This window comes from Kogia breviceps, chromosome 15 (assembly GCF_026419965.1).
Source record: "Kogia breviceps isolate mKogBre1 chromosome 15, mKogBre1 haplotype 1, whole genome shotgun sequence".
NCBI classification, from domain to species: domain Eukaryota; kingdom Metazoa; phylum Chordata; class Mammalia; order Artiodactyla; family Physeteridae; genus Kogia; species Kogia breviceps.
In genome coordinates this window covers 89139514-89161079 of record NC_081324.1, presented here as the reverse complement: position 1 = coordinate 89161079, position 21566 = coordinate 89139514, and the positions used below count along the sequence as shown (strand labels likewise).

The window sequence follows — 21566 nt, the reverse complement described above, 5'->3', positions numbered from 1 at the left end:
GGTTTGGTCTCAGTGGAGGCTGCGGAAGTGTTCACGGGGACAAGCCACATCCCCAAACCCCGATCCCCGGCTGCGTTAGTGTCCTGGGGCCAGCCGGGAACCGGTTGAAATGACAGGTGTTTATTCTCTCAGCTCTGGAGACCAGAAATCTGAAATCACGGCCTGGGCAGCGCTGGGCTCCCTCCTGAGGCTGTAGGGCCGCCCTTCCGGCCCCGGTGGTCCCACCGCTCTTGTCTGGCGGCCGCATCCCTCCAGGCTCTGCCTCCGTTATCGCGTGGCCTGTGCGGGCCTGGGGCTGAGTCTTCACCCCGCCTTCTCCTTGTGTGTCTGTGTTCTCTCCTTATCAGGATACCAGTCATGTTGAGTTAGGGCTGCCCTAACCCGTATGACCTCGTCTTACCTTGAGCGCTTCTGCAATGATCCTACTTCCAGATGAGGTCACATTCACAGGTGCCAAGCGGTCAGGCCTTCAACATGACTTTTGGGGGGAAACAGTTCAGCCTACGACAGAAAGAAAGCCAGTCTCGGACCAAAATCTGCACACGTACAGACGGTTAGGAAACAGTCTTCAGGGAGCTGACACAGACCAGTGCGCGGACCCCTCACGATGGGGCCCAGCCCTCTGTCCCCTGCCCACTGCGCTGGCCTGACCGGTGTGAGTGAGAGGGACACAGGGCAGGCGCGCCCACATCCGTGTGCGCGTGGGACCCCTCCTGGGCTGGACCCGACATAGCCTGGGGGTCGAGGCCCTTCCTTTAACCTGTCAGGTTTTATTGTGACCGTTTTCAAACTTCCAGAAAAGTGAAAAAGTCTTCAGATGACCAACCTCACACTCATAGGGTCCACAGCATCAGCCAAAGGAAAGTTTTTACCTCGTAAAAGGTTTAGGGAGGGAAAAGAAGGGGAAAAACGTGCAGCGGTATCCGTGAAGCACACATGCTTGTTCCCCGCCCTTCACAGACACGGTTTTCCACCCCTGATCCACATGCAGTGGTGTTCAGCTCGGGCCGTATTTGCATCATTTATCTTTTTCTGAGTCATTTTAAAGCAAGTTGCAGGCATCAGGTCCTTTCACCTCGGAGTATTTCAGGACGCACCTCTAAAAGTACGCAGCTTCCCCACAAGCCAGCGGCGACACCTATGGTCACCGAAGCCCTTCTCAGCCCAGCTCGCTGCCCCGCGCGGCGTCTGAGACAGACCTCCCTGAGCACGGGCCGTGCTGGCTCCCCGACACTGAGGCTCCTGCTTCCGAGCTCCGCCAGGTTCTTACCTGCGAGGCTGAAGCGACAGGTGGCAGGGGCTCCGGCTTGGAGCTTGTGCTGGACATTTCGGCGGCTTCGGGTCCCGTACTCAAACCCCCGTGGCTTCAGGAAGTTTACAGAGAAGGGACACGAGCATATCTGTGACCACCTGTCCCCAGGCAGAATGGCCCGCAAGGACCACAGTCTTTAATTTTGCTCACAGATCTGCAGCAGGACCCACCGTCCGCACGGCACTGCCCAGGCCACCCGGCAGGCTGGTGAGGCCACCTCTGAGCCGCCGTGGGCTGGCCGCGCCGGCCTCGGCCCCTCCCCACACGGCCTGCCCCCGCTGCTCGGGCCTCCTCACCTTGGAGCGGTGATGCTGAGGACGGTCGTCCCAGGAGACGTGGGAGGTGTCACGCGCGTTTACGCCCAGCCCCCGAGTCGGGCGGCGCCACTTCTGCGATGTTCACACGCCGCCCCCAGGAGGACGCGGGAGAGAACGTGGGCCCCACGGCTAAGCGGGGGGTGGCAGAGCCGCAGGGCCGCGCGAACATGCAGGGGAGGTGCTGTGCCGTCAGATTGTACTGGAAAACACAGCAGAGTGTGTGTGTGTGTGCGCGCGCGCACCCACTCTTATGGGAGAGAAAACACGAGAAAGAGGAGAGAAGCACTTGACCGACACCGGCACCTGCTGTGCTCAGCCTGCGCTCCACACGCCCGTGGGTTCCTCACGGTGGCCCTGCCAGGCAGGCACTGTCATCTCCCGCTCACAGATGCGGAAACCGAGGCACAGAGAGGTGACGTGACTTGCCCAAAGCCACACAGCCGGGGGGCGGAGGAATCTAGAGCAGTGGCCTCCTCGTGAGCGCACAGGTGTTACTTAGCTGGTGTTTGGCAAATGACATGACCTGGAACCGTGAACTTGGGGCGGCCCGGGGCACGTGGGAAGTCCTCGTCGTCTGAGGCCGAGGCTCCGGGCGCCATGTTGGGAGGGGTCCGAGCCGAGCTCCGGGGAAGGAGTCCGAGGGCATCCCGCGGGGTGGTGGGTTTGTGGAGGAAAGGGGGCTGAGGCCACCGGACGGCATCCCCCGTGGGCTCCCCGCCCACGGCCTCCCCGTTGCCCCGGGGCCCAGGGGGCTCCTCGGGCGGGCCCCTCCCCGGCCAGGCCGGCCCCGCCCGCGATGCGCCACCTGCTCCCGCCAGGGCCCTGGGCGCCGTGGGAGGCGAGCCCCGCCCACGCGCCCGCTCCGCGCCCGCCTCTCCGCAGCTGGTGCGGTACAGCGCCCAGGGCGTGCTGCAGCTGGGCCCCCTGGGCTCCACCGCCTTCCTGCCCGACTCCAAGTGCCTGGTGGATGACGGCAGGGGCCGCACGCCCGCCCTGAGGAAGTGCGAGGACGTGGCCCGGCCAGCGCAGCGGCTGTGGGACTTCACCCAGGTCAGCGGGCTGCTGGGACCCCAGGCCGCCGGAGCAGCCCGTGGGGAAGCCGAGGGCAGCGGGGGCTGCAGGGCTCGGGGGCTGGACCAGCTGCTCCCACGCGACCCCTCACGGACGTTAGGGGCCCTGCCTGCAGCCACAGCCAGGGAAGGGCCGGGCTGTTCGCAGCCCCGTGGCTGCCTCTTTGGCCTCCTGGGGAGGGGCTTTAGGCAGAAGGGCTGGGGTCTGACTGCCCCGGAAGCCCCGCCCCAGCTGCTGGCCAAGTGGGGCCACACTGGACTCCCCAGAGATTTGTTGAAATCGACCCACCTCCTCCCACGCAGGAGACCCTGGGACAGATGTGTGCACGGTCCTGTCTGGGGGCTCCCAGGGCTCCGGTCCTGTCTGGGGGCTCCCAGGAGAGGCTGCAGGGACGAGCTGTCGCTGTCGCAGGCGGAGCCAACGAGCTCAGCGGTCCCCAGGAGGCCGTGTTGGGGGCCAGCACGCTGAGGCCAGCGTGCATGGGAAGGACCTGTCTGGAGAAGGATGGAGAACATACAGGACACGAGCTTGGGGGTCCTTGGGTTTGGGCCAGGGCCCTTGATGTTTGGGGGACCAGAGGGCCTGCAGAGGTGACCGATGGGCAAATCAGACGTGCCAGGGGTCAGGGAGGCATTCTGGGGGAAATGCCTGTCTCAGGGGCCCTGGAGTCCATTGTCTGGATCACTCCTGGGACTCCAGGAGAAGGGAGATGGCTGATGGGGGTGGGGGTGGCAGGATAGAGGGTCAGTGGGGACAGAGATGGGGGAACAGAGGGTCAGGAGGGACCGAGGGATGGGGGATAAGGGGACTGGGAGAGTCAGGACCCCGAGTCTCAGGTGGCCGTGCAGTGACCCGCTTGGCCTTGGTATCACCCCCACTCCTTGGAAGCTCTTACGATGGGACCCCCGGCCTGACTGGGTCTCCCTCCCACGCAGGGCGGTCCCATCGTGAGCAGAGACACGGGCCGGTGCCTGGAGGTAGAGATGTCCAAGGACGCCAACTTCGGGCTCCGGCTGGTGGTGCAGAGGTGCTCGGGGCAGAAGTGGACCATCAGAAACTGGATCAAGCCAGGGAGGCACTGACCCCCAGGCTCACCCTATGCCCCCGCCCCAGCGCAGACCCCAAGGACCTGGGGCAGGCGTGGGGCCCCTCCCACTCAGCCCACCACTGGAACCCAAAGGGCCCTGGCCGTGCCCGCTCCACCTCGGGCGGGGGAGGGAACCTGTCCTCAGCTGCCGGCGGGTCATGGGGACATGGGGACCTCCCCCCCTCCAGGAGCGCGGACCCCCCGCAGCTGGCGGCTGTGCCTGCGCGCATCAGCTGACCGCCAACTCCAGATCTGAATCACGTGCCTTTTCTACGGTATTCCTGCGAGCCGCCAGCGGCCACCTCCTTGCATGCGCTGAAGCTCCCGTCCATCCCCCAGGCAGCAATAGCCCCCTGTGAACTCCGAGCTCCTGACCTCTCCGCCCCTTGGCGGGGCTGCCCCGGTGACCACCTCCATCTAAACCGAGCGGAGCAAGGCTCTCCCTGGCTGGTGAGGGGGGATGGGGACAGCAGCTGCAATGGCCTCAAAGACAGCCCCCCGGCAGCACTTGTGCGAGGAGACTGATGTGACTGCTTCGGTCCAGTAGAGGGTGATTAAACCATACAGACCTGACGTCTCGTCCACAGGAGCCAGAGCTGGTCGGCCGTCCGGGGAGGAACCCTGTTCTAGCGGCTCACCCGGCACCAGGCACCTCTTGTGTTGCTCTAAGGCAGGGGTCAGCAAACGATGACCCGCGGCCCCTCGCCTATTTTTATAAATAAAGTTTTATTGGCACACGGGCACACCCCTCGGTTTATGTACTGTCCACAGCAGCTTTCACACGCCGGGGCAGGAGCTGAGGAGCAGCACACCCCCCACCAGGGCTGTCCCAGGGCCTCCAGGATGTCCTCTCATGGTTGCACTTAAAATCGCAGGACAAAACCTTCTGCCTGTCCCTTTCCCCCATCAGGTCCAGTGCCAAGCTAGCTTCTTCCCAATCCTAGCTGCTTCCTCCTGCTTCCTGCCTGATGGCGGAAGGCCTCAGCTGTGCAACGGTGAGGGGCCCCAGGGCTTGGCTCACCCAGCCGTGGACATGAACAGGAGATGCCAACCTCCTGAAAGCCAACCCACCTAGCTCCCCCCGCCATGCACAGGGTCTCCTGGCCCCTTTGGTGGCCTCCCAGGGACAGACATTGTGGACACCATCAGTAACTTCCAAGTTTCTCCCCGTTCGTATAGAGTAACCTGGAAAGCAGGCTGGCAGGGTTTCCAGACATCAGGGCTTCAAGCTGGGGGGCTCGAAGATCCTACCTGTTCTCACTTGCTGTGGCCAGGCAGCCCATCCTTCCAGAAGACGGGGAGCCAGTCCATCCCCCACACCTCCCGGGCTTCCCCCCTCTTGCTCCCTGCCTCTCAGTCATTAATCCCACAGTGCCTCTTTCTGAGAGAGGAAAAGTCACTTCTGGTAGTGCCAGGGATCTTATATCTCGGGGGGGAATTTTCCCCAAAGAAGAGAAGAAAATTTTCCTGGAAGATATGAAAGAAGCAGAAGAAGAGTTACTGAAGCAAACTTGGGTCCGGTCGCTTGCACACAGTAAAGGTGATCTACCGACGCGAGTTTGTAGTGAAGGGAAGGGCAGCGTTTATTGCAGGGAGCAAGCAAGGAGTCCGGGTAGTTAGTGCTCGAAAGACCTGCACTCCCTGAGGGCTTTCAGGGAAAGGAAAAGACAGGGTGAGGGAGGGAGCTTTCCAGGTACACGATCACCTCGTGGACATTCTTCTGATTGGTTGGTGGTGAGGTAATCGGGAGTCAACATCATCACCTTTCTGGTTCCAGCCGGTCTGAGGTCTACGTGCTTGTGGTCAGCATAGAGTTAACTTCCTCCACCTGGTGCGGGTCTCAGTATCTACAAAACAGCTCAAGGATACGCCTCAGCATAGCATCTACAGCCCTTGAGGAGGAACTAAAGGTCCTTGACTTTGTTTAATGGCTAAACTATTATAGTCTTGCTTGACTGTTTTCCTTTCTTTTTGCATTTTCTCATTTCTCTGATTAAATTTATTCTTTGAAACTTGGGGAAGGCCGAGGAGGCTAAAGTTTTTCTGCAGACAAGAGGCAGGCAGAGGACATGGTGGGGGCAGGGGGTCTGTCCCAAGAAGGCCCCACAGGGTCCTGCTCAGTTACAGAAGTGAACTCTGGGTCTCTGGGGAGAGTGAGGGCTCTGGCCCTCCCTCGGAGGCTGAGGGGCCATGTTGGTGATGCATCCACGGCCCCCTTGCCCTGGGGTGAAGTAATGAACCCACACTTCACTGTCCTCCACCCCAAGCCCAGTGGCGTGTGCCCCTCCCCCAGTGCCCTGCCCACCGGGCACCCTGCACCGCTTCTCCTTCCTTGGGGATCCTGACCCCATTCCTCCAATTCCTTGCTTCCTGCTGCTGGGAGAGATCTGAAGTGTCCCAATTTCTCCATTCTCGGCAGAGAATTCTACCAGCTCTAACCCAAGTCCCCCAAACCCTCTCTCTATTCCAGATTTTCCCCCAAATCTAAGACGATGATGGAGGCAAAGAAACTGGCAATGAGTGGAGCCTTAAAAGCCAGTCTCTAGCCAAGGACTGGTCTGCAGGAATCCAGAAGTTTCTTAAGTGAAATTACGACACGTAGCGGCCATTAGCATGCCTGTGGTTTAAAATAGAAAATATCACAGGCTCGAACTTCTAAACCTCACCTGTGTTACAATTCATTAGGCAAATTGATAAACTCCCATCAAAGTCGGCCGGTGTGTAGCCCACACAGGATCCCATGAAAGCCTGACACGTGGAATATTGCTCCTCAATGTCTTGACAAACCTGTCATCCCCTTGGCAGGTGGTGAGTTCCCGTGTTTTGAAACCCTGCTCGTTCTGTCAGGGTCCTGCCTGGCACCAGGACACGTGAGGACAAAGGCATAGACCAGGCAGGCGGTGCTGAGCTGGGTCCACAGGCAGCGGTGAGACTAAATCACTCGGCCCATGACGGCCCAGCGCCGCCCACGGTCTCCTAGCGGGAGGCAGCCATCTATCGGACCTGAGCGGCCTTCACCCGAATTCACGGCCCTGGGGCACCCTTAGGTATATTCCCTGCAGACCTTACCTGCCTATCGACCAACGAGCCCAGAGCAGAACAGCGGCAGCTCCAGCAGCCTGTCACGCCCTCCTGGTGAAGTCAGGGCACCTTCCAGGGAGGCTGCCCAGCTCCCGCCACCAGAGCTGCTGTCCCCTGGGCGAATCAAACCCCAGCCGCACGCCGCCCTCACCTGCGGGGCCCCGAGCTCACTCGTCACCTCTGCAGAGGTGCCCAAGAGCCAGATGGAATTCTAATCAAGCCATAGCCTGAGGACAGTTTTTTGATGTCCAAAGCCTGAGAAGTCAGTGGAACTGGCCTTCAACCAGATTTCTTAAGGGGCTAAAGCTGACCAGTCCAGGCAAGGAGAGGCTGCCCCAGCCAGGCAGCAGGATGGAGAGAGGCCAGGCCCCAGCCTCTGGTCACCCAGCGTGACCCTCTCTGGGTCACCTCCCCCTAGCACCGATCCCTTGAGCTGGATGCTGGTTACCACCTAGTAAATGCCAGCTGGGTCAGGGTTTGCACTGCCGTGGGTTAAACAGAGTCTCCCAAAGATTCACCTCCACTTGGACGTCAGAAGGTGACTTTGTTTGGAAATGAGGCCTTTGCAGGTGTAAAGCAGTTAAGATGAGGTTACATTGAGTAGCGTGGGCCCTGAATCCCATATAAGGGGCCCTTATAAGGAGGGACGCAGACACACAGGGAGAAGCCATGTGAAGACAGACCCTCCTCTCCAAGAGACTCTTGTCAGGGCTGCAGCCTGCTCGCGGAGGCTCGCTGGGAGGCCCCGATCACACAGCTTGCGATGGGCTTCCAGATTCCATTATGCGGGGAGGGGAGCGGCACAGAAGTGCTTTGCCCAAGAGAGACCAGGCAGAGAACGGTCCACAGGGCGGGGAGCAGGGGCAGGAGCCCCTTCTTCTGGCAAGAGATTCAGATTTCCGGGCAAACGCTCACCCGTCTGCCTCCACCATGTGGAGGTGGGCACCGAGGAGAGGCCCTGCCTCTCGGGACCATCCCTCGCCTCTGCTCCCCGACTGAGACTGGTTCAGCGGCGGCCTCTGCAGCGACTGGGGTGGCGAGGATGCGGGGGGGGGGACACACAGAAAGTGTCACAGCGCAGACACTGCCACGTTCTCCCGGGAGAACACCTGGTCACACGTTTCCTCTTTAATCCACTCCCCAGGGATCTGTTGTGTCTGGTAATACTAGAAATTAGTAACGGCCCCTCAGAAATTCAAACAAATTCAAACGGATTCCCCACGGGTCAAAAACGAAAGGGGGGCGGGGCTTCCCTGGTGGCGCAGTGGTTGAGAGTCCGCCTGCCGATGCAGGGGACACGGGTTCGTGCCCCGGGCCGGGAGGATCCCGCGTGCCGCGGAGCGGCTGGGCCCGTGAGCTGTGGCCGCCGAGCCTGCATGTCCGGAGCCTGTGCTCCGCCACGGGAGAGGCCACAACCGTGAGAGGCCCGCGTACCGCAAAACAAAAGTAAGGGGGAATCAATACTTCAATGACAGACATTCGATGACAGTTCAATACATCACAACTCGGGACGTGCGGGGCGGCCAGTCAGCGAGGATGCGACGTGCACACACTGTGTCGTCATGTTTCAGAGGCAGCGGGATGGCCGGGGCACACGAGGCCCGTGATGTGATGCTGGGGTTTTTCATTGAAGGGATGCTGGGGAGAGAGCAGATATGCACCAAGCCGGCAACCATGGTCCTGTCTGGGATTGGGGTCCCGGGGACTATTTTTTAAAATATATTTTAAATTATTTATTTACTTTTGGCTGCATCAGGTCTTCGTTGCTGTGCGCGGGCTTTCTCTAGTTGCGGCGAACGGGGGCTGATCTTTGTTGCGGTGCATGGGCTTCCCATTGTGGTGGCTTCTCTTGTTGTGGAGCATGGGCTCTAGGCGCGCGGGCTTCAGTAGTTGTGGCTCATGGGCTCTAGAGCACAGGCTCAGTAGTCGTGGCTCGCGGGCTCTAGAGCGCAGGCTCAGTAGTTGTGGCGCACGGGCTTAGTTGCTCTGCGGCATGTGGGATCCTCCCAGACCAGGGCTAGAACCCGTGTCCCCTACGTTGGCAGGCAGATTCTTAACCACTGTGCCACCAGGGAAGTCCCTGAATCATGCATTTTACAGTGGTTAGCTTTATGTTTTCTGGATTTCATTTCAACTTTTAAAATTTAGTGCATCTCAAATATCAAACGGGGCATACTTATGCTAAAAAGGTATTCATTCTGTGTCTGAAGATTTTTTTTTAAGCGGTTTGTAAAAACGACCTAGGAAACGACAGCGTCCCCAGTGCCACAAACAAAACGTCTACGTGGGCAGGTGGAGGGAGGCTTTGGGCAGGTGTCCCTGGCCTCTCCCCCGGCGCGGACAGCATGAGGGTCTGTGTGGGCGAAGTGGCAGCAGAGGGGAGGGTGGGTTACGGGACTGGAGACCCAGGACTGGAGACCCAGCGGGCTTCCGCGTCTCCCCACATGCCGCTCTTTCACTTGAGTTCCGAGTTAGGCTCATGCCGCTTTTGTAACTTACAAAGGACAAAATGGGGCAGGGCTTTCGTTAAACAAAAGGCAGCTGCTGGCTTCCCCTTCCCCGCCCTCGCAGGGAGCCATCAGAGCGGTGAGGCTGCCAGGAGCGGGTTTGCTGGTGCCTGGCTTTTTTTCTTTTTAAACATATAAACATTTACTCTTTCTAAGCGCCTGCATTGTCTCTGGGCTCAGAGGTGGGTCGCTCACAGGCGGCTCAGGACGGTCTCCTGGTACAGACCAAGGAGCTGCTACGGTCTCTGCCCTCACGTACACCTGCCCTCAGGTACACCTGCCCGAGGTCCTTCCCTCCCCTCGCCGGCCCACGTAGACATCTTATCTGATCCCAGGTGGTTCCAAAGCCCTTGAAAGTCTGAGCTTGTACCTCCCCTGGAGCCAGGAGCCCTGCAGTCAGCCCCACGTGCCCCGGAGGCTTGACCCGGCCACCCCTCGGGCTCCTGAAGGACAGGCAGAGCCCCAGCGGTGCCCCCAGCCCCCGTTCAGTTCTCGCCTCCAACCCACCACGCAGCCTCTCAGCCAACCTCACAGCCGCTGGGAAGGGCACTGTCACCCCTCTTCCCCCACGGACAACCAGGGCCAGAGGACAGGAAATGGGGACCTGCCGGAGGTCAGACACAGCAGAGCGCAGCTGCCCGGGGAGCAGCGCGGCTAAGGGCCACAGCGAGGGCCGACGGGAGCACAGCACGCCAAATCCAGACGAGACCAAGAGAACCTGCTCGAGTGTTTTGTAATTTGTCATTTTTTTCACATAGCGGTATTTTTCAAGAAACGCGGGAGGCCCCGGGCCGTCCAGCACTGCCCCCGGGCATCCCACAACGCGCCACGGCGGCCTCTGGCCCACTGCGCACTCCTGGGGCCCGACAGCCCGGCTCTCTCAAGACCGCCCACCCCGCGCCCCGCCCCAGGCAAGCCCTGCGCTCCAGGGTCAGCAACGAGCATCCCCTGCTGCTCGTGGGAAGGCGGGTGAAGGGCAGCCGCGTGCTGTGCTGCTACCAGCGGGGCGCACTGGGACCCCGGGCCGGCGGGGGGGACCTGGACACCAGACTGGCGGAACCCTTCCCTGCTGGGACTCCAGGGCGCCCGCCACGAGCCCCCACCCTGCTCCCCGGGGGCGGGGCGGGGCGTGGCCAGGAGCGGGGCCCAGACAGGAGGCGGCAGAGGGCAGCAAGGTATCTCCCTGTGGGTTGCCCCACCCCCGTGCCCCCATCAGCCCCTGCCAAGCGTGGGCAGGCGCCAGGCGTGGACCGAACCAAGTGGGTTTTTTAAAGGAAACGGGGTCGCTGCCAGAGCCGGAAAATCCGGCACCTTTGGCAGAAAAGAAACCTCGAAAAGATAAGCCTGGAAACAAACGGGCTGGCCCACTCCGCTCGGGGGGGGGGGGGAGGGACGGACAGGCCCCACCTGTAACCCCTCGACGGGGCAGCCGCTCACCCCCAGACTCACTGCGCTTCTGGGGACAAAGGTGACCTCGGGAGGGCCTGGCCGGGCACGGCGAGCTCGAGCTCCTCCCTGTGCTGCCCGCCGAGACCGACTGGGGCACAGAGCCCCCCGTCACTCCCGCGTCACAGTCCAACTGCAGCAGAGAGGCTCTCGCGGCCGCCCCGTGTCAGGAAGCACAGGGATGCAGAGGTCCTGACGCGTCTTCGGGGGAATCGCGGGGGCCGACAGAAGCCACGACCCGGCACGCTTGTAACTGAGGTCCCGGAAGCTGGGGCTGCCCTGCAGCACCCCCCATACCCCACCTCGCCCCTCCCCACCAGGCTGCAGGGAAGGGAGGGCCCCGGGCAGCACCCTCTGGCGAGGCCAGCAGGGTGGGCGGGTGGAGGGGCGGCAGGTGGACGGGAGGGCACCCCGCCGGCGCTGTGACCCCAGCCCCAGGGGCGCAGGACCCGCGCCTCCCGAGAGCCCCGCCCGCCAGCGCCCCCGGCGGCTTCCCCACAGGACCATCCGTCGGGGGCACCGGGGCGCGCAGGGTCAGCTCAGCGTGAAGTGCTGGGCGCAGAGGTCGTCCCGCCGGCCCAGCAGGCCCTGGGCCGGGATGAACTCCAGGGGCACTGGCTCAGGCCCCTTCTTCTCCAGGTCCCGCTCGAAGATCTGCGGGGCGGGGACAGGCGGCCGGTCAGGCGCCCCGTGCTGTGCAGCCCTCACCGCCCCAGCCCCCGGCCCGCCTCACAGCCTCACCTGGAAGGCGGTGAGCTCCAGCAGCGGCGCGATGCTGACCTCGGCCTCGGACAGCGCCTGGTTAACGGCGCTGGCGGCCTTGGACACCTCGGGGTGGTAATGCCGCTGGAGGGCCTGGAGGGGCGCGTGGGATGTCACCGCCCCTCGTGGGCAAAGCGAGGGGCACAGGAAGCACTGAGCGGGGAACACCTCGCCGCCCCCACAGGCCAGGGACGGGGCGGACGGGGGCAAAGGCTCTCCTGGGCGACCGAAGTGACCGGGCACGGCGGGATCCCTGGGGACCTGGCAGAGATGCTGGCAGGGGCGTGCGGGTGGGGCTGGGTGGGTGGCCGAGGGAGCGCGCCCAGATGGGGCGGCTTCAGGAAGCCCAAGGAGTGGCCGGCAGGCCGGGCGCCCTCACCTGCAGCTCCCACAGAGAGCTCTCCAGGGCTCGGCTCCGGGCAGGGTCCTCCTCTTGGGGGTCATAGGGGTCGGCGTCCAGCTCTAGGAACGAGACCCAGGCTCCGGTCTGCCACCTGCCCCTGCGTGCTGGCCGCTCGGCCAGGCCTCCCAGGGGCTCCGGTTGCACTCACCTGGGCCCCTGGGGCAGTGCACGAGGACACGGCAGGCGGGGTGTCTGCGCAGCAGGTTGCAGATAAAGGGCAGGACCGTGAGCAAAGCCTCGGGGGGCGCCGTCAGGGCCAGGCGGGCCAGGCGCTTGGTGAAAGCAGCCACCAGGTAGGCGGGCAGATGCCTGGGGGGGCGGGGTGGGGCGTAAGACTCCAGCCCTCCGTGCCAGCCCCCAGCTCAGGTCCTGGCCTTCAGCCACAGCCCCACAGGGATGGGCGGGGCCCAGGCAGCCCTACAACTCTGAGCCAGGCCAGGTGTCCCCAGCCCCGCCCCCACTCACGAGGACGACAGGAAGAGGTCGGCCAGGTGGAAGAAGCGGGCCCGGTACTTGACGTGGAAGACAGACGGGTCAAGCAGGCCGTACAGCTTCTGGTAGAAATCAGGGTACTCCCTGGAGAGGTGAGAGGAGGGACAGAGCACGTGTCAGGGTAGAGCCACAAACAGGATAATCAGGAACCCCGGCCGGGCTCACGGATGAACAGGCAGAGCTGAAAAGCCCTCAGACCCCGAGGCGGACACTCACAGGTTGTGCTTATGAATCAGGATGAAAAGCCCGTTCAAAGCCAGCAGGCTGATGGCTCCACCTGCAGACAAACGCACAGCCTTGGAGCCCAACCCGACAGCACAGCCCCGCCACTGCCTGGCCCGGGGCTGCAGAGCGCCCCTCCCCTCCCCAGTCCCGCAGCTCCCGGCTCACCGACGTCACAGGCGCGGGCGAGGAAATCAATCATGAGGCTGGGCTGCGCCAGGTGAGGCAGGATGGAGTCGTGCATGATCACCAGAACCTTCTTGCAGACGCGGAGAGGCAGCTGCCAGAAGCAGCGGGTCAGGTCGGTGCGCCCGGCCGCCTGGCCGCCCGGCCGCCGGAGTCCAGCCCTGGGGCCCCTGCCCCACCCTACCTGGTGCTTGAGGAAGCCGAGCCACATCTGCTGGAAGGCCTTCCTGTGCTCCTGTGGGGAAGCGACAGGGGTGGACGTCCCCCACGCTCCCAACCCTGCCCCCGGTACGGAGCCAGGGCCTAAGCAACCCCAGCGAGAGAACGCCTCCCTCTCGGCCACAGGCCCTGTGTTCACAGCCACCCTGGCGACGACCCTCAGCCCCAGAGAGGTCTGGGCGGGCCGCCTCGGACCTCCGGGAACCGTGCCTGGGCCCCCGGGGCCTCCTGTGACCCCCGTGGCTGACAAGGCAGGGACGGGGCGCTGGCCCAGGACCGGGGGATTTGCAGGGAAACCGCCACCCACCCAGGGCGCCTCACCCTCAGATGAACGACCTTCCACTTGTCTGAGAGCTCTGCAGATAAAGCGAGGGGTCACCCGACACGGGAGAAGGCTAGGTCCCTGCCCTCCCGCCCTCCCAGCCCCGGCGCTTACCCGCGTGCTTGACGTAGAAGCTGCGGGGGGTGCTCTCCTGGCGGGGCAGGCTCACGGAGGACAGCAGCGTGAAGGCGTTGTTCCAAAAGATGAGCGGCACCTGCCGCGGACCTGGCCTGAGCACCCGGGCGCCGCGTGCCCGTCACCCCTCCCCCCGTCCTCCCCGGACCCAGGCGGCTCACGTCAGGGTGTCCATCAGCGGCCCGGGCCACAGCGTCCGCCGCAGCCTGCATCGTGTGGTAGCGGATGTCGTCGTGTTCCAGGAACTCCCGGAACTGACAGAGCAGCAGAGAGCAGTCCTCTTCCGGAGAGAGCAGGCCTCCCACCACCGACTGGGGGCAGGGGGAACAAGGCGGTGAGCACCTCTCTGACCCCCAGGACACGCGGCCCAGGCCTGGAGCTCACAGAGCAGAGTCTGGCGGGGGCTGCCAGAGTCCCCCCAAACTCCACAACCCACAGGCAGCCGGGGAGATCCCCAAGCGGGCAGCCTGGGCCTCACCTTGAAGAGCTGGTGGGGGAACAGATAGCTGCCTTCCCACTTGGGCTTCTCCAGGGGGTGCTCCCCCTCCAGCTGCACGAACTTCATGAGCGTGCTGAGGGCCAGCTCCTAGGAGGAGGGGAGGCAAAGCAACCGCGAGGCTCCCACCACAGGTCACCCCTGCAGACAGGCCCACAGAGCTCCCCCGGCCCTCAGGCCTGAAGAACGCCAACATAAAGCTCCTGCGAGAATCAGGAGACAGGGCGGACGCAGCCACACGCAGAGAAACCAGCCATGAAAAGAGACAGCACCCTCGCCCGGGCTGGCACCTGCAGCCACGGCCCCAGACCCCTCGCAGAGCCCTGCTGTGTGGAGGGCCTGAGGTTGGGCCGCATGGGCAAGTAAGGCTAGCCGCCCAGACTCACCTTGACTCGAAAGGAGGAGCGGGCCAAGAGCTCCCCCAGGCGGTTGCAGCAGCTGTGGTACCGGTGCCGCATCCACACCCTGTACTTGCGAGTGGCCCCCCGGGACCCTGCAGGTGGGGCAGGGCGGTCAGCCCACACCGATGCCCTTACACGCCAGACGGGACCCAGCCCCACCCTCCCCCTGCCCTCTACTCAGCCCAGCCGACGAATGAGTGAAAACGAGTCACCGTGGCTCCAGACCTGGGGCAGGACCAGCACGTGCCCCCAGGCAGGATCCTCTCTTCTTTCACCCCAAGACCCAGACGTGCCAAGAACTGAGACACATAACTCTAAACCTCCGTGGAATTAACAGTCAAGGATACGCAACGTCAAATCCCACAAGAAGCACGAAACAAAATAAACAGTCACACCCCACCCCGCCTTTACTTACATCTGGCTTCAACGTCCCTATTTACCCACCCTTTGCCCCAAACACAATCTCCCGATCCCACCGACCCGCATGGACTATGATGGAGTTTGGGGGTGGGGATCATCCCATGTTAGCAAGATCCTCCTCTAATCTTGTCAGAGACCAGGCCCTCCTGGACACTGACCTGCCATGACCATCTCCTCAGAGGGCAGCTGGCCCACAAACAGCTCTCCGCGGGCCAGCAGGGCCCCGAAAAGTCGGCTGCATGCGCGCACCGCTTCCTGGATCTCCTCCTGATCCTCAGACTGCGGGGAGATGACGGTCGCGGGGTGCCCCGCCTGGAGCTGTGGCCCCTGCCCCCTTTACCGACCAGGACCCCAGCCCCATCCCACCCCACCCCTGAGCCCGTGTGACCCTCCCATCCCACCTCTGCCAAACCCCGCACCAGACCCTCCAACCTGGGAGCCCTGCGAGACTGGAGAAAACCCTTAGTAGGGTCCTGAACTCCGCTTTGCAATTATCTGCCCGCATCCAAACCCAAGCCCCACCTCGTCCGAGCCCGAGAAGGTCTCCAACCCCGGGACCCGGCCGCGACCCCCGCCGCTCCCCACGGGCCCCCACCTGTAGCACGGCCAGGATGTCGAACACGGCGTTGGCCTTGCCTCGGTTTGCCAGCACCGCCTCCACCAGGAGGCCCAGCGCCCGGCGCGCGCCCCCAGGGCCGGCTTCCCGTTCCATGCTGTCGCCCCACGCGGCAGAGACCAAACCAGCCGCCCCCCGGCTCCGCCTCCCGGCGCGCCACTGACGTCACCGCCGGCGCCTGATAACGTCAGCGCCCGCCCCGCCGTCATCGCGGCGCGCCGGGCCGGAGTGGCGCGTGGCGGTCGGCATGGCGCTCTTTCACGTTGCGAGGTACGCGGGCCCCGAGGCGGCCGGGGCGGAGGCCGAGGCCGAGGCTGAGGCGGACGGCCGGGCTCGCGCGCTGCTGGAGCGGCTGCGGTGCCGGGCCCGAGAGCGGCAGCTGCAGAAGCAGCCGCCGCAGCAAGAGCCCGCGGAGGCCGCGGAGGCCGCGCAGACCGCGCAGGCAGCGGGGAAGCGGCGACGGCGGCCGCGCAGAACGCGGAGGTGCAAGAGCGGCGGGGCGCCGGGGAGCCCGCACGCACCTCCCTGCAAGCGGCGGAAGGCGGACAACGAGGATGAGGACGCGGGCGCAGGTGGGGCTTCGCGGGGCGGGGCGGGTCCTTGGGACTCGGCACTGCGTGGGGCTGACGCGCTGCCCCGTCCCCGCTTCTGCCGCACAGAGAGCAGCGAGGAGACGCCGGCGGCGGACAGCGTGGGCGCCGAAGCCGCTGGGTCGCCGGAGGGCCAGGGCGGGCCGCTCCCCGAAGAGGCCACTGGTCCCCCAGCCCACGCCTTGGTGCTCGGGGGCTTCGGGAGGAGCAAGGCGCCAAAGGTGAGCGGCCCGGGGGGGAGGCTGCAGCGCTGGGGTGGCTGTCGTTACCGCGGCTTGTGTTCGTGGGACGGCTTGGAGAACGGTGCTTGCGCCTGATGCGTGTGTGGTTTGTGTTCGGTGAGTGAACACCTGAGCCGGCCGCCTGCTGATGTCTTAGCAGCCTTGTTTACGGTTTGAATTCTGTGCAAACTCGGCACTTCTACTTTCAATCATAAGAGTTCTCTCTTTTTTCCGAAACCAGCGGGTTAATTTGGTTTCCGTGCTGCTGTCACAGAGACCTCTCTAAATAGTTTCGCTTCTTTAGTGCAGTGCACATTTAAGGATCTTCCACTGTGCTCACCAACATAGCGAACAAAATGGGGGATCCTACCAGGTCTACCAGGGTCTTGGGCGAGTTGCAGATTCACGTTAGCATAAGATTTAAGTAACCGAATACGTGAGCTGAAGAATGTCTAGAGAGTGATCCTCATCACGAAGAATAAGAGAGGCTGGGCAGAGTGTCCCTAGGGAGATCCACTTCGAGTTGGAATCAGAAGACAGGGATTAGCCTGGTTAAGGTGGGCCGGGGGCGGGGAAGTGTGTGCCAGGGAGAGGGCCGAGTTGGGGCAAAGGCCCCGAGGTAGCAATGAGCTTGGTGTGTAAAACAGCAGAGGGTTTGTATGGTTGGCGCAGAGCCAGTGATAGCAAACAAAAGCGTGGATAGGAGAGTGCCAGGTCCTGGGCACCTTGTGGGTGTGGCCCGGAGCACAGATGTCATTGGAGCACAGGTGTTACCAGGTGCGAAGGTGAGCCCCTGTGGTTTGGCTCAAGGAGTGGTACTTTTTGGTATGTGTTTTTCCTGTCCTTTAAAGGTTTCATGGAGAGTGAGACGTGGGGGGTCTAGGAGAAGCTAGAAAGCTTGCCTGTTTCTTGCAGCTTTTTCAGCCTTTTCAGTGTTTTGAGTGTTTGGCTTATGGGGCCTTGCTCTGCTGGCCTGGCGGGTTTTGGAGTATTCACCTCGTCTCTTTCTCTTTTCCTTTGTGTTAGGTCCAGCCTTTCCTGCCAGCGTGGCTGGCTGAGCCAAGCTGCGTTGGAAAGAATGTCACCGAAGGCCTGGTGTCTATCGAGGATATCCCGGAAGTCCACCCGGACCTGCGGAAGAGGCTGCGGGCTCAGGGCATCTCGTCCTACTTTCCAGGTGCCCCTGTCCTGTGCAGGTGTGGTGGGGGTGGGAGCAGGGTTTCCTTCCAGAGCATCTTCTCCCAGAACTCTCCAAGGCTGTCGCTCAGCAGCTGCCCACACCGGCAGCCTGTGCACACGTCCAGTGGCAGGTGTGGTCCTGGCCTCAGCACCTCCAGCCTCTCAGCTCCGGGAGGCTCTGGTGCCGACCTTGAGCGAGATCCCAGCCGAGAGGTCACAGACGGGGAGGCGGCCGTCTCTGGTGCCTGTGCTAGCGCTGGGTGTCCGCACAGCACCGTGACGTGCGCCTCGCCGTTCCCTGTCCAGTGCAGGCAGCAGTGATCCCCGCTCTCCTGGAGAGCGCAGCCAGCGGGTTCCTGGTGAGCAGAGGCGGCTGCCGGCCCAGCGACGTCTGTGTTTCCGCCCCAACGGGCAGCGGGAAGACCCTGGCCTTCGTCCTCCCTGTGGTGCAGGTGCGCGTGGGGCCTCCCCTCCGGCGGGTCTGCAGGCAGGGAGCGGCCCTGCTGACTGACTGAAGGTGGCGGCCCTCCCCCTCAGGCCTTGCTTCCGCGAGCCGTGTGCCGGGTTCGTGCCCTGGTTGTGCTGCCGACCAAGGAGCTGGCCCAGCAGGTACGTGGACCCCACGCCTGGAGGTCAGACCCGGGCTCTTCGTCACCGCGGCGTGGGGCCTCGGGTCACGCTGGTGACGGCCGCTCCTCCTCCAGGTGAGCAGGGTGTTCAACGTCTACGCAGAGGCCACTCCCCTGCGGGTTGCCCTGGTCACCGGGCAGAAGTCGCTGGCCAAGGAGCAGGAGAGCCTCGTGCAGGACACGTAGGTCCCTCCGGTCTGTGGGCTCCTCCGAGAGGCGGGCCCGCTCTGTGTAGCCGCGTCGCAGCCGTCTGGCCCCGGGGAACGGAGCGCTGCCGCCCGCGGGGCCCCGGCGTCAGTGCGGGGTGGCCCTCCTGAGCCACTCTCCGCTCCGCAGAGCAGACGGCTTCCGCTGCCTGGCAGACATCGTGGTGGCCACCCCCGGCCGCCTGGTGGACCACATCGAGCAGACCCCAGGATTCAGCCTCCAGCACCTCCGCTTCCTGGTAGGTGGCCCACGTGGCGGGAGGCCCGGGCCCAGGCCCGAGGCTGACCGCGCCCCCCCCACCCCCCCCACCCCCCCGCAGGTGATTGACGAGGCCGACCGCGTGATAGACAGCATGCACCAGTCCTGGCTGCCGCGCGTGGTGGCCGCGGCCTTTCCCAGTGAGGCCGCTAGGGACCCCTTTGCTCTGCTCCAGAGAACGCAGCCCCGGGCTGTGACTGCAGCCAGGTACCGGGCCCTGCGCTCTGCTCTGCGCCCAGTGGGGCCGCCCTGAGCTGGTCCCCTCCGCTGCCCCGTCTGAGACGCTCTCCCGCCAGGCGGGGGCGGGCTGGTGGGGCTGTGCTGCTTTCCCAGCGTCCCCTCCCCTTGCAGCGTCTGCTGCCCCCAGATGCCACTGCAGAAACTACTCTTCTCGGCCACCCTGACCCAGAACCCCGAAAAGCTGCAGCAGCTCGGCCTCTACCGGCCCCGGCTCTTTTCCACGGGGTCGGTGCACGGGGGCCCCAGAGACCCCGACGCGGACGGGGACTCGGGCGGGAAGTACACCTTCCCCGCGGGGCTCACGGTGAGCAGGGCACTTGGAGGGGGGAGGGGCGCGTCCAGGCACCGGGCTGCGGCCAACCTCGCGCCGCCCCCGCAGCACCGCTACGTGCCCTGCAGCCTCCGCCTCAAGCCGCTGGTCGTCCTGCACCTGATCCTGGAGATGAATCTCTCAAGGGTTCTGTGTTTCACCAACTCCCGCGAGAACTCGCACAGGTGAGGCCCGCACGGTGCGGGGACCGGAGGGGAGAGGCGGTGGTTCCCCCAGCCCACCTGGCCCTGGCCTCTCCCGCCCAGGCTGTTCCTGCTGGTCCAGGCTTTCGGGGGCGTGCGCGTGGCTGACTTCTCCTCCCGCTATGGGCCTGGCTCCAGGAAGCTGATCTTGAAGCAGTTTCAGCAGGGGAAGATCCAGCTGTGAGTACCTGGGGAGACAGGCCAGGGTCCTGCTCCGGGGAGGGCGCTCGCGCCGGCGTCAGCTTGGGTTCCTGCAGGGCGCCTCGGGCCCTCCCCAGCTCCGTGGCGGCGCCCCAGCAGGGCGGGAAGGGGCGTGTGTCGCCGCTCCCGGCCTCAGGCAGGGCCCGCGGCCCCTCGTGTCCCTCCAGCCTCATCAGCACTGACGCCACGGCCCGTGGCATCGACGTGCAGGGCGTGCAGCTGGTGGTGAACTATGACGCCCCCCAGTACCTGCGGACCTACGTGCACCGGTGCGGGGCTGGCCCTGGGTCTGGGGAGGGGGTGGCCTGGGGAGAAAGCCTGGTCCCCGCAGCCCTCGGGGCCCGGGGGCCACGGCTATGGAGGGGCTGCGCTCCGTTTCAGGGTTGGAAGAACCGCCCGCGCCGGAAAAGCCGGACAGGCCTTGACACTGCTGCTCAAGGTGCAGGTCAGCACGCGCCACGCAGCGGGAGGTGGGGCCCGGGCTCGCGCTGGGGACCCTGGCGGGGCGGGGCCTCTTCCCCTCACGTGCTCCTTCCGTGCAGGAGAGGAGATTTATCCGGATGCTCGGCGAAGGCGGGGTGCCCGGGCTGCAGCGGCATGACGCCCCCAGCGAGCTCCTGCAGCCGCTGGTCCCGCGGTACCAGGAGGCCCTGGCCCAGCTGGAGAGGGCTGTCAGGGTGAGGCGCCGCGGGGCTCGGCCCTGGACGAGCGGCCTGGAGGGAGGGGACGGGCAGGGGCGTGTCTGCCCTCGGGGCTGGAGGGCAGGGCCGGCCGCAGGGAGCGGGGGGAGGGTGGCGCCTGCCAACCCCCATGCCCGCCCCATCGCCCCTGCAGGAGGAGCGGAAAAGCGGAGGCTGCCTGCAGAGGCTGGGGACAGGCTGGCGAGGGCTCCCCCCGCGTGCTGGCGGGGCGCCCCCTTCCCGGAGACGTGCTGAGCGCTGCTTGCCAGACGCAGGAGCGGGAGCCGGGACCCCTCAGCCGGGGGAGCCTCGAGCCGCAGGCGCGCCTCTGCCCTGGGCCCGGCCCCCTGGACACAAGGCTCTGGCCCAGGCCTGAGACCGCCCGGGGGCACAAGGCCAGCCCCCTGTCGGGTGGTCTTTCTGGAAACGAGTCTCCAGCGAAACTTTACGCTCCCCCCGAACTGACGGGGTGGCGTCTGCCACGCGTTAGGCTGCAAGTTGGGGATCAGCCTTGAGGTCCCTTCGGGGATTCAGTTCTGCGAACGGCGTGAGCCGCCACCCTCCGTGGGAGAGGCGGCCCTGGGTCCCTCGCCGTTGCGGTGAACGGCCGGCCGCTAAGCAGCCGTTCCCCGCGAGGCGTCGCCGAGAACGGAGGGTGCGCTGCGTGGTCGTCGCGGCCGCACTTCACGGTGAGTCACCGTGCCTGTGAGACGAGCGTCCAGGAGACGGGCTTCGGGGCGCTGACCGCCGTCTCTGCGAAGGCCTCGTTTCCAAAACTCACGTGTTGACAGAGCCTTAATGGGAAGGAACCGCGGCTCCTCGTGGCTGCAGAATAGCCCCCCACGGGTCCTGGCGCCCCATGTGCTCGCCGTGGCCCGAGTGAACGTCGGGGCGGAGTGGGCAGCTCACGGGAGAGCACGCGGACCGGGACCCCTCGGGGCTGTAAGCGCACTGTGCGTACTGAACCCGCTCACAGTTCAGTCCAGGCTTCGCACGGGACCGGGGCGACGGCACAGCCAGGCCCCGCCTCTGAGAGGCGGCTTCCCGGTCTGTGGCTTGTGTCTCAATAAAGCATCTGTTTAAAAACAAATATGGACTTCTTCCCTGGTGACGCAGTGGTTAGGAATCCGCCCACCAATGCAGAGGGGGGGACACAGGTTCAAACCCTGGTCCGGGAAGATCCCACGTGCCACGAAGCAACTAAGCTCATGCACCACAACTACTGAGCCTGCGCTCTAGAGCCCGCGAGCCGCAACTGCTGAAGCCCGTGAGCCACAACTACTGAAGCCTGCGCGCCTAGAGCCCGTGCGCCACAACAAGAGAAGCCGCCACAACGAGAAGCCTGCACACCGC

The 21566-nt window shown here is 64.3% G+C and overlaps 3 protein-coding genes across 7 annotated transcripts in view; 2 read left to right on the top strand and 1 right to left on the bottom strand.

Annotated features, from left to right (window-relative positions):
- GALNT9 (polypeptide N-acetylgalactosaminyltransferase 9) overlaps positions 1–4527 on the top strand; it is a 121366-nt gene extending 116839 nt beyond the window's left edge. For 3 of the 4 annotated variants that reach the window (XM_067015956.1, XM_059040063.2, XM_067015957.1), the window contains 2 exons: positions 2512–2679; positions 3636–4527. In XM_067015956.1, coding sequence (XP_066872057.1) covers positions 2512–2679; positions 3636–3782 — 315 coding nt within the window. In that variant the 3' untranslated portion in view covers positions 3783–4527. Of the gene's footprint in view, positions 1–2511; positions 2680–3002 lie in introns of all 4 variants that reach the window. The other variant, XM_067015955.1, reaches the window with a different exon arrangement.
- A 5564-nt stretch (positions 4528–10091) lies between these two features.
- On the bottom strand, positions 10092–15653 carry NOC4L (nucleolar complex associated 4 homolog). The gene is made up of 15 exons (XM_059040254.2): positions 15475–15653; positions 15038–15158; positions 14445–14551; positions 14041–14148; positions 13724–13873; positions 13542–13641; positions 13427–13461; positions 13071–13121; positions 12869–12980; positions 12695–12755; positions 12452–12562; positions 12135–12295; positions 11963–12045; positions 11563–11676; positions 10092–11475 (listed from the first exon to the last, which is right to left on the bottom strand). Exons 1-15 carry the CDS (start codon positions 15589–15591, stop codon positions 11356–11358), a joined length of 1551 nt encoding a protein of 516 aa, XP_058896237.1. The 5' UTR covers positions 15592–15653; the 3' UTR covers positions 10092–11355.
- Positions 15654–15705: 52 nt separating this feature from the next.
- Positions 15706–21303, top strand: DDX51 (DEAD-box helicase 51). Of its 2 annotated transcripts, XM_059039672.2 has the most exons (15): positions 15707–16067; positions 16155–16306; positions 17333–17483; positions 17792–17937; positions 18023–18094; positions 18190–18296; positions 18451–18559; positions 18641–18786; positions 18931–19123; positions 19199–19314; positions 19396–19512; positions 19701–19802; positions 19915–19978; positions 20076–20210; positions 20368–21303. In XM_059039672.2, exons 1-15 carry the CDS (start codon positions 15743–15745, stop codon positions 20587–20589), a joined length of 2157 nt encoding a protein of 718 aa, XP_058895655.1. In that variant the 5' UTR covers positions 15707–15742; the 3' UTR covers positions 20590–21303. The 2 variants fall into 2 exon arrangements, with proteins under 2 accessions (XP_066870522.1, XP_058895655.1); XM_067014421.1 differs by having other exon boundaries at positions 15706–16306.
- Positions 21304–21566: the final 263 nt, after the last annotated feature.

What these genes read in the sequence shown, in the direction of transcription:
- DDX51 (XM_067014421.1), top strand. Translation starts at nt 15,743, where the DNA reads ATGGCGCTCTTTCACGTTGCGAGGTACGCGGGCCCCGAGGCGGCCGGG. An exon ending in GAGAGCCTCGTGCAGGACAC is followed by an intron (nt 18,297 to 18,450) that starts GTAGGTCCCTCC and finishes TCCGCTCCGCAG; the next exon opens with AGCAGACGGCTTCCGCTGCC. An exon ending in CCTTCCCCGCGGGGCTCACG is followed by an intron (nt 19,124 to 19,198) that starts GTGAGCAGGGCA and finishes CCGCCCCCGCAG; the next exon opens with CACCGCTACGTGCCCTGCAG.
- NOC4L (XM_059040254.2), bottom strand. Translation starts at nt 15,591, where the DNA reads ATGGAACGGGAAGCCGGCCCTGGGGGCGCGCGCCGGGCGCTGGGCCTC. An exon ending in TCGGCTTCCTCAAGCACCAG is followed by an intron (nt 12,981 to 13,070) that starts GTAGGGTGGGGC and finishes TGCTTCTGGCAG; the next exon opens with CTGCCTCTCCGCGTCTGCAA. An exon ending in TGGAGCTCACCGCCTTCCAG is followed by an intron (nt 11,476 to 11,562) that starts GTGAGGCTGTGA and finishes CCCGCCCCGCAG; the next exon opens with ATCTTCGAGCGGGACCTGGA.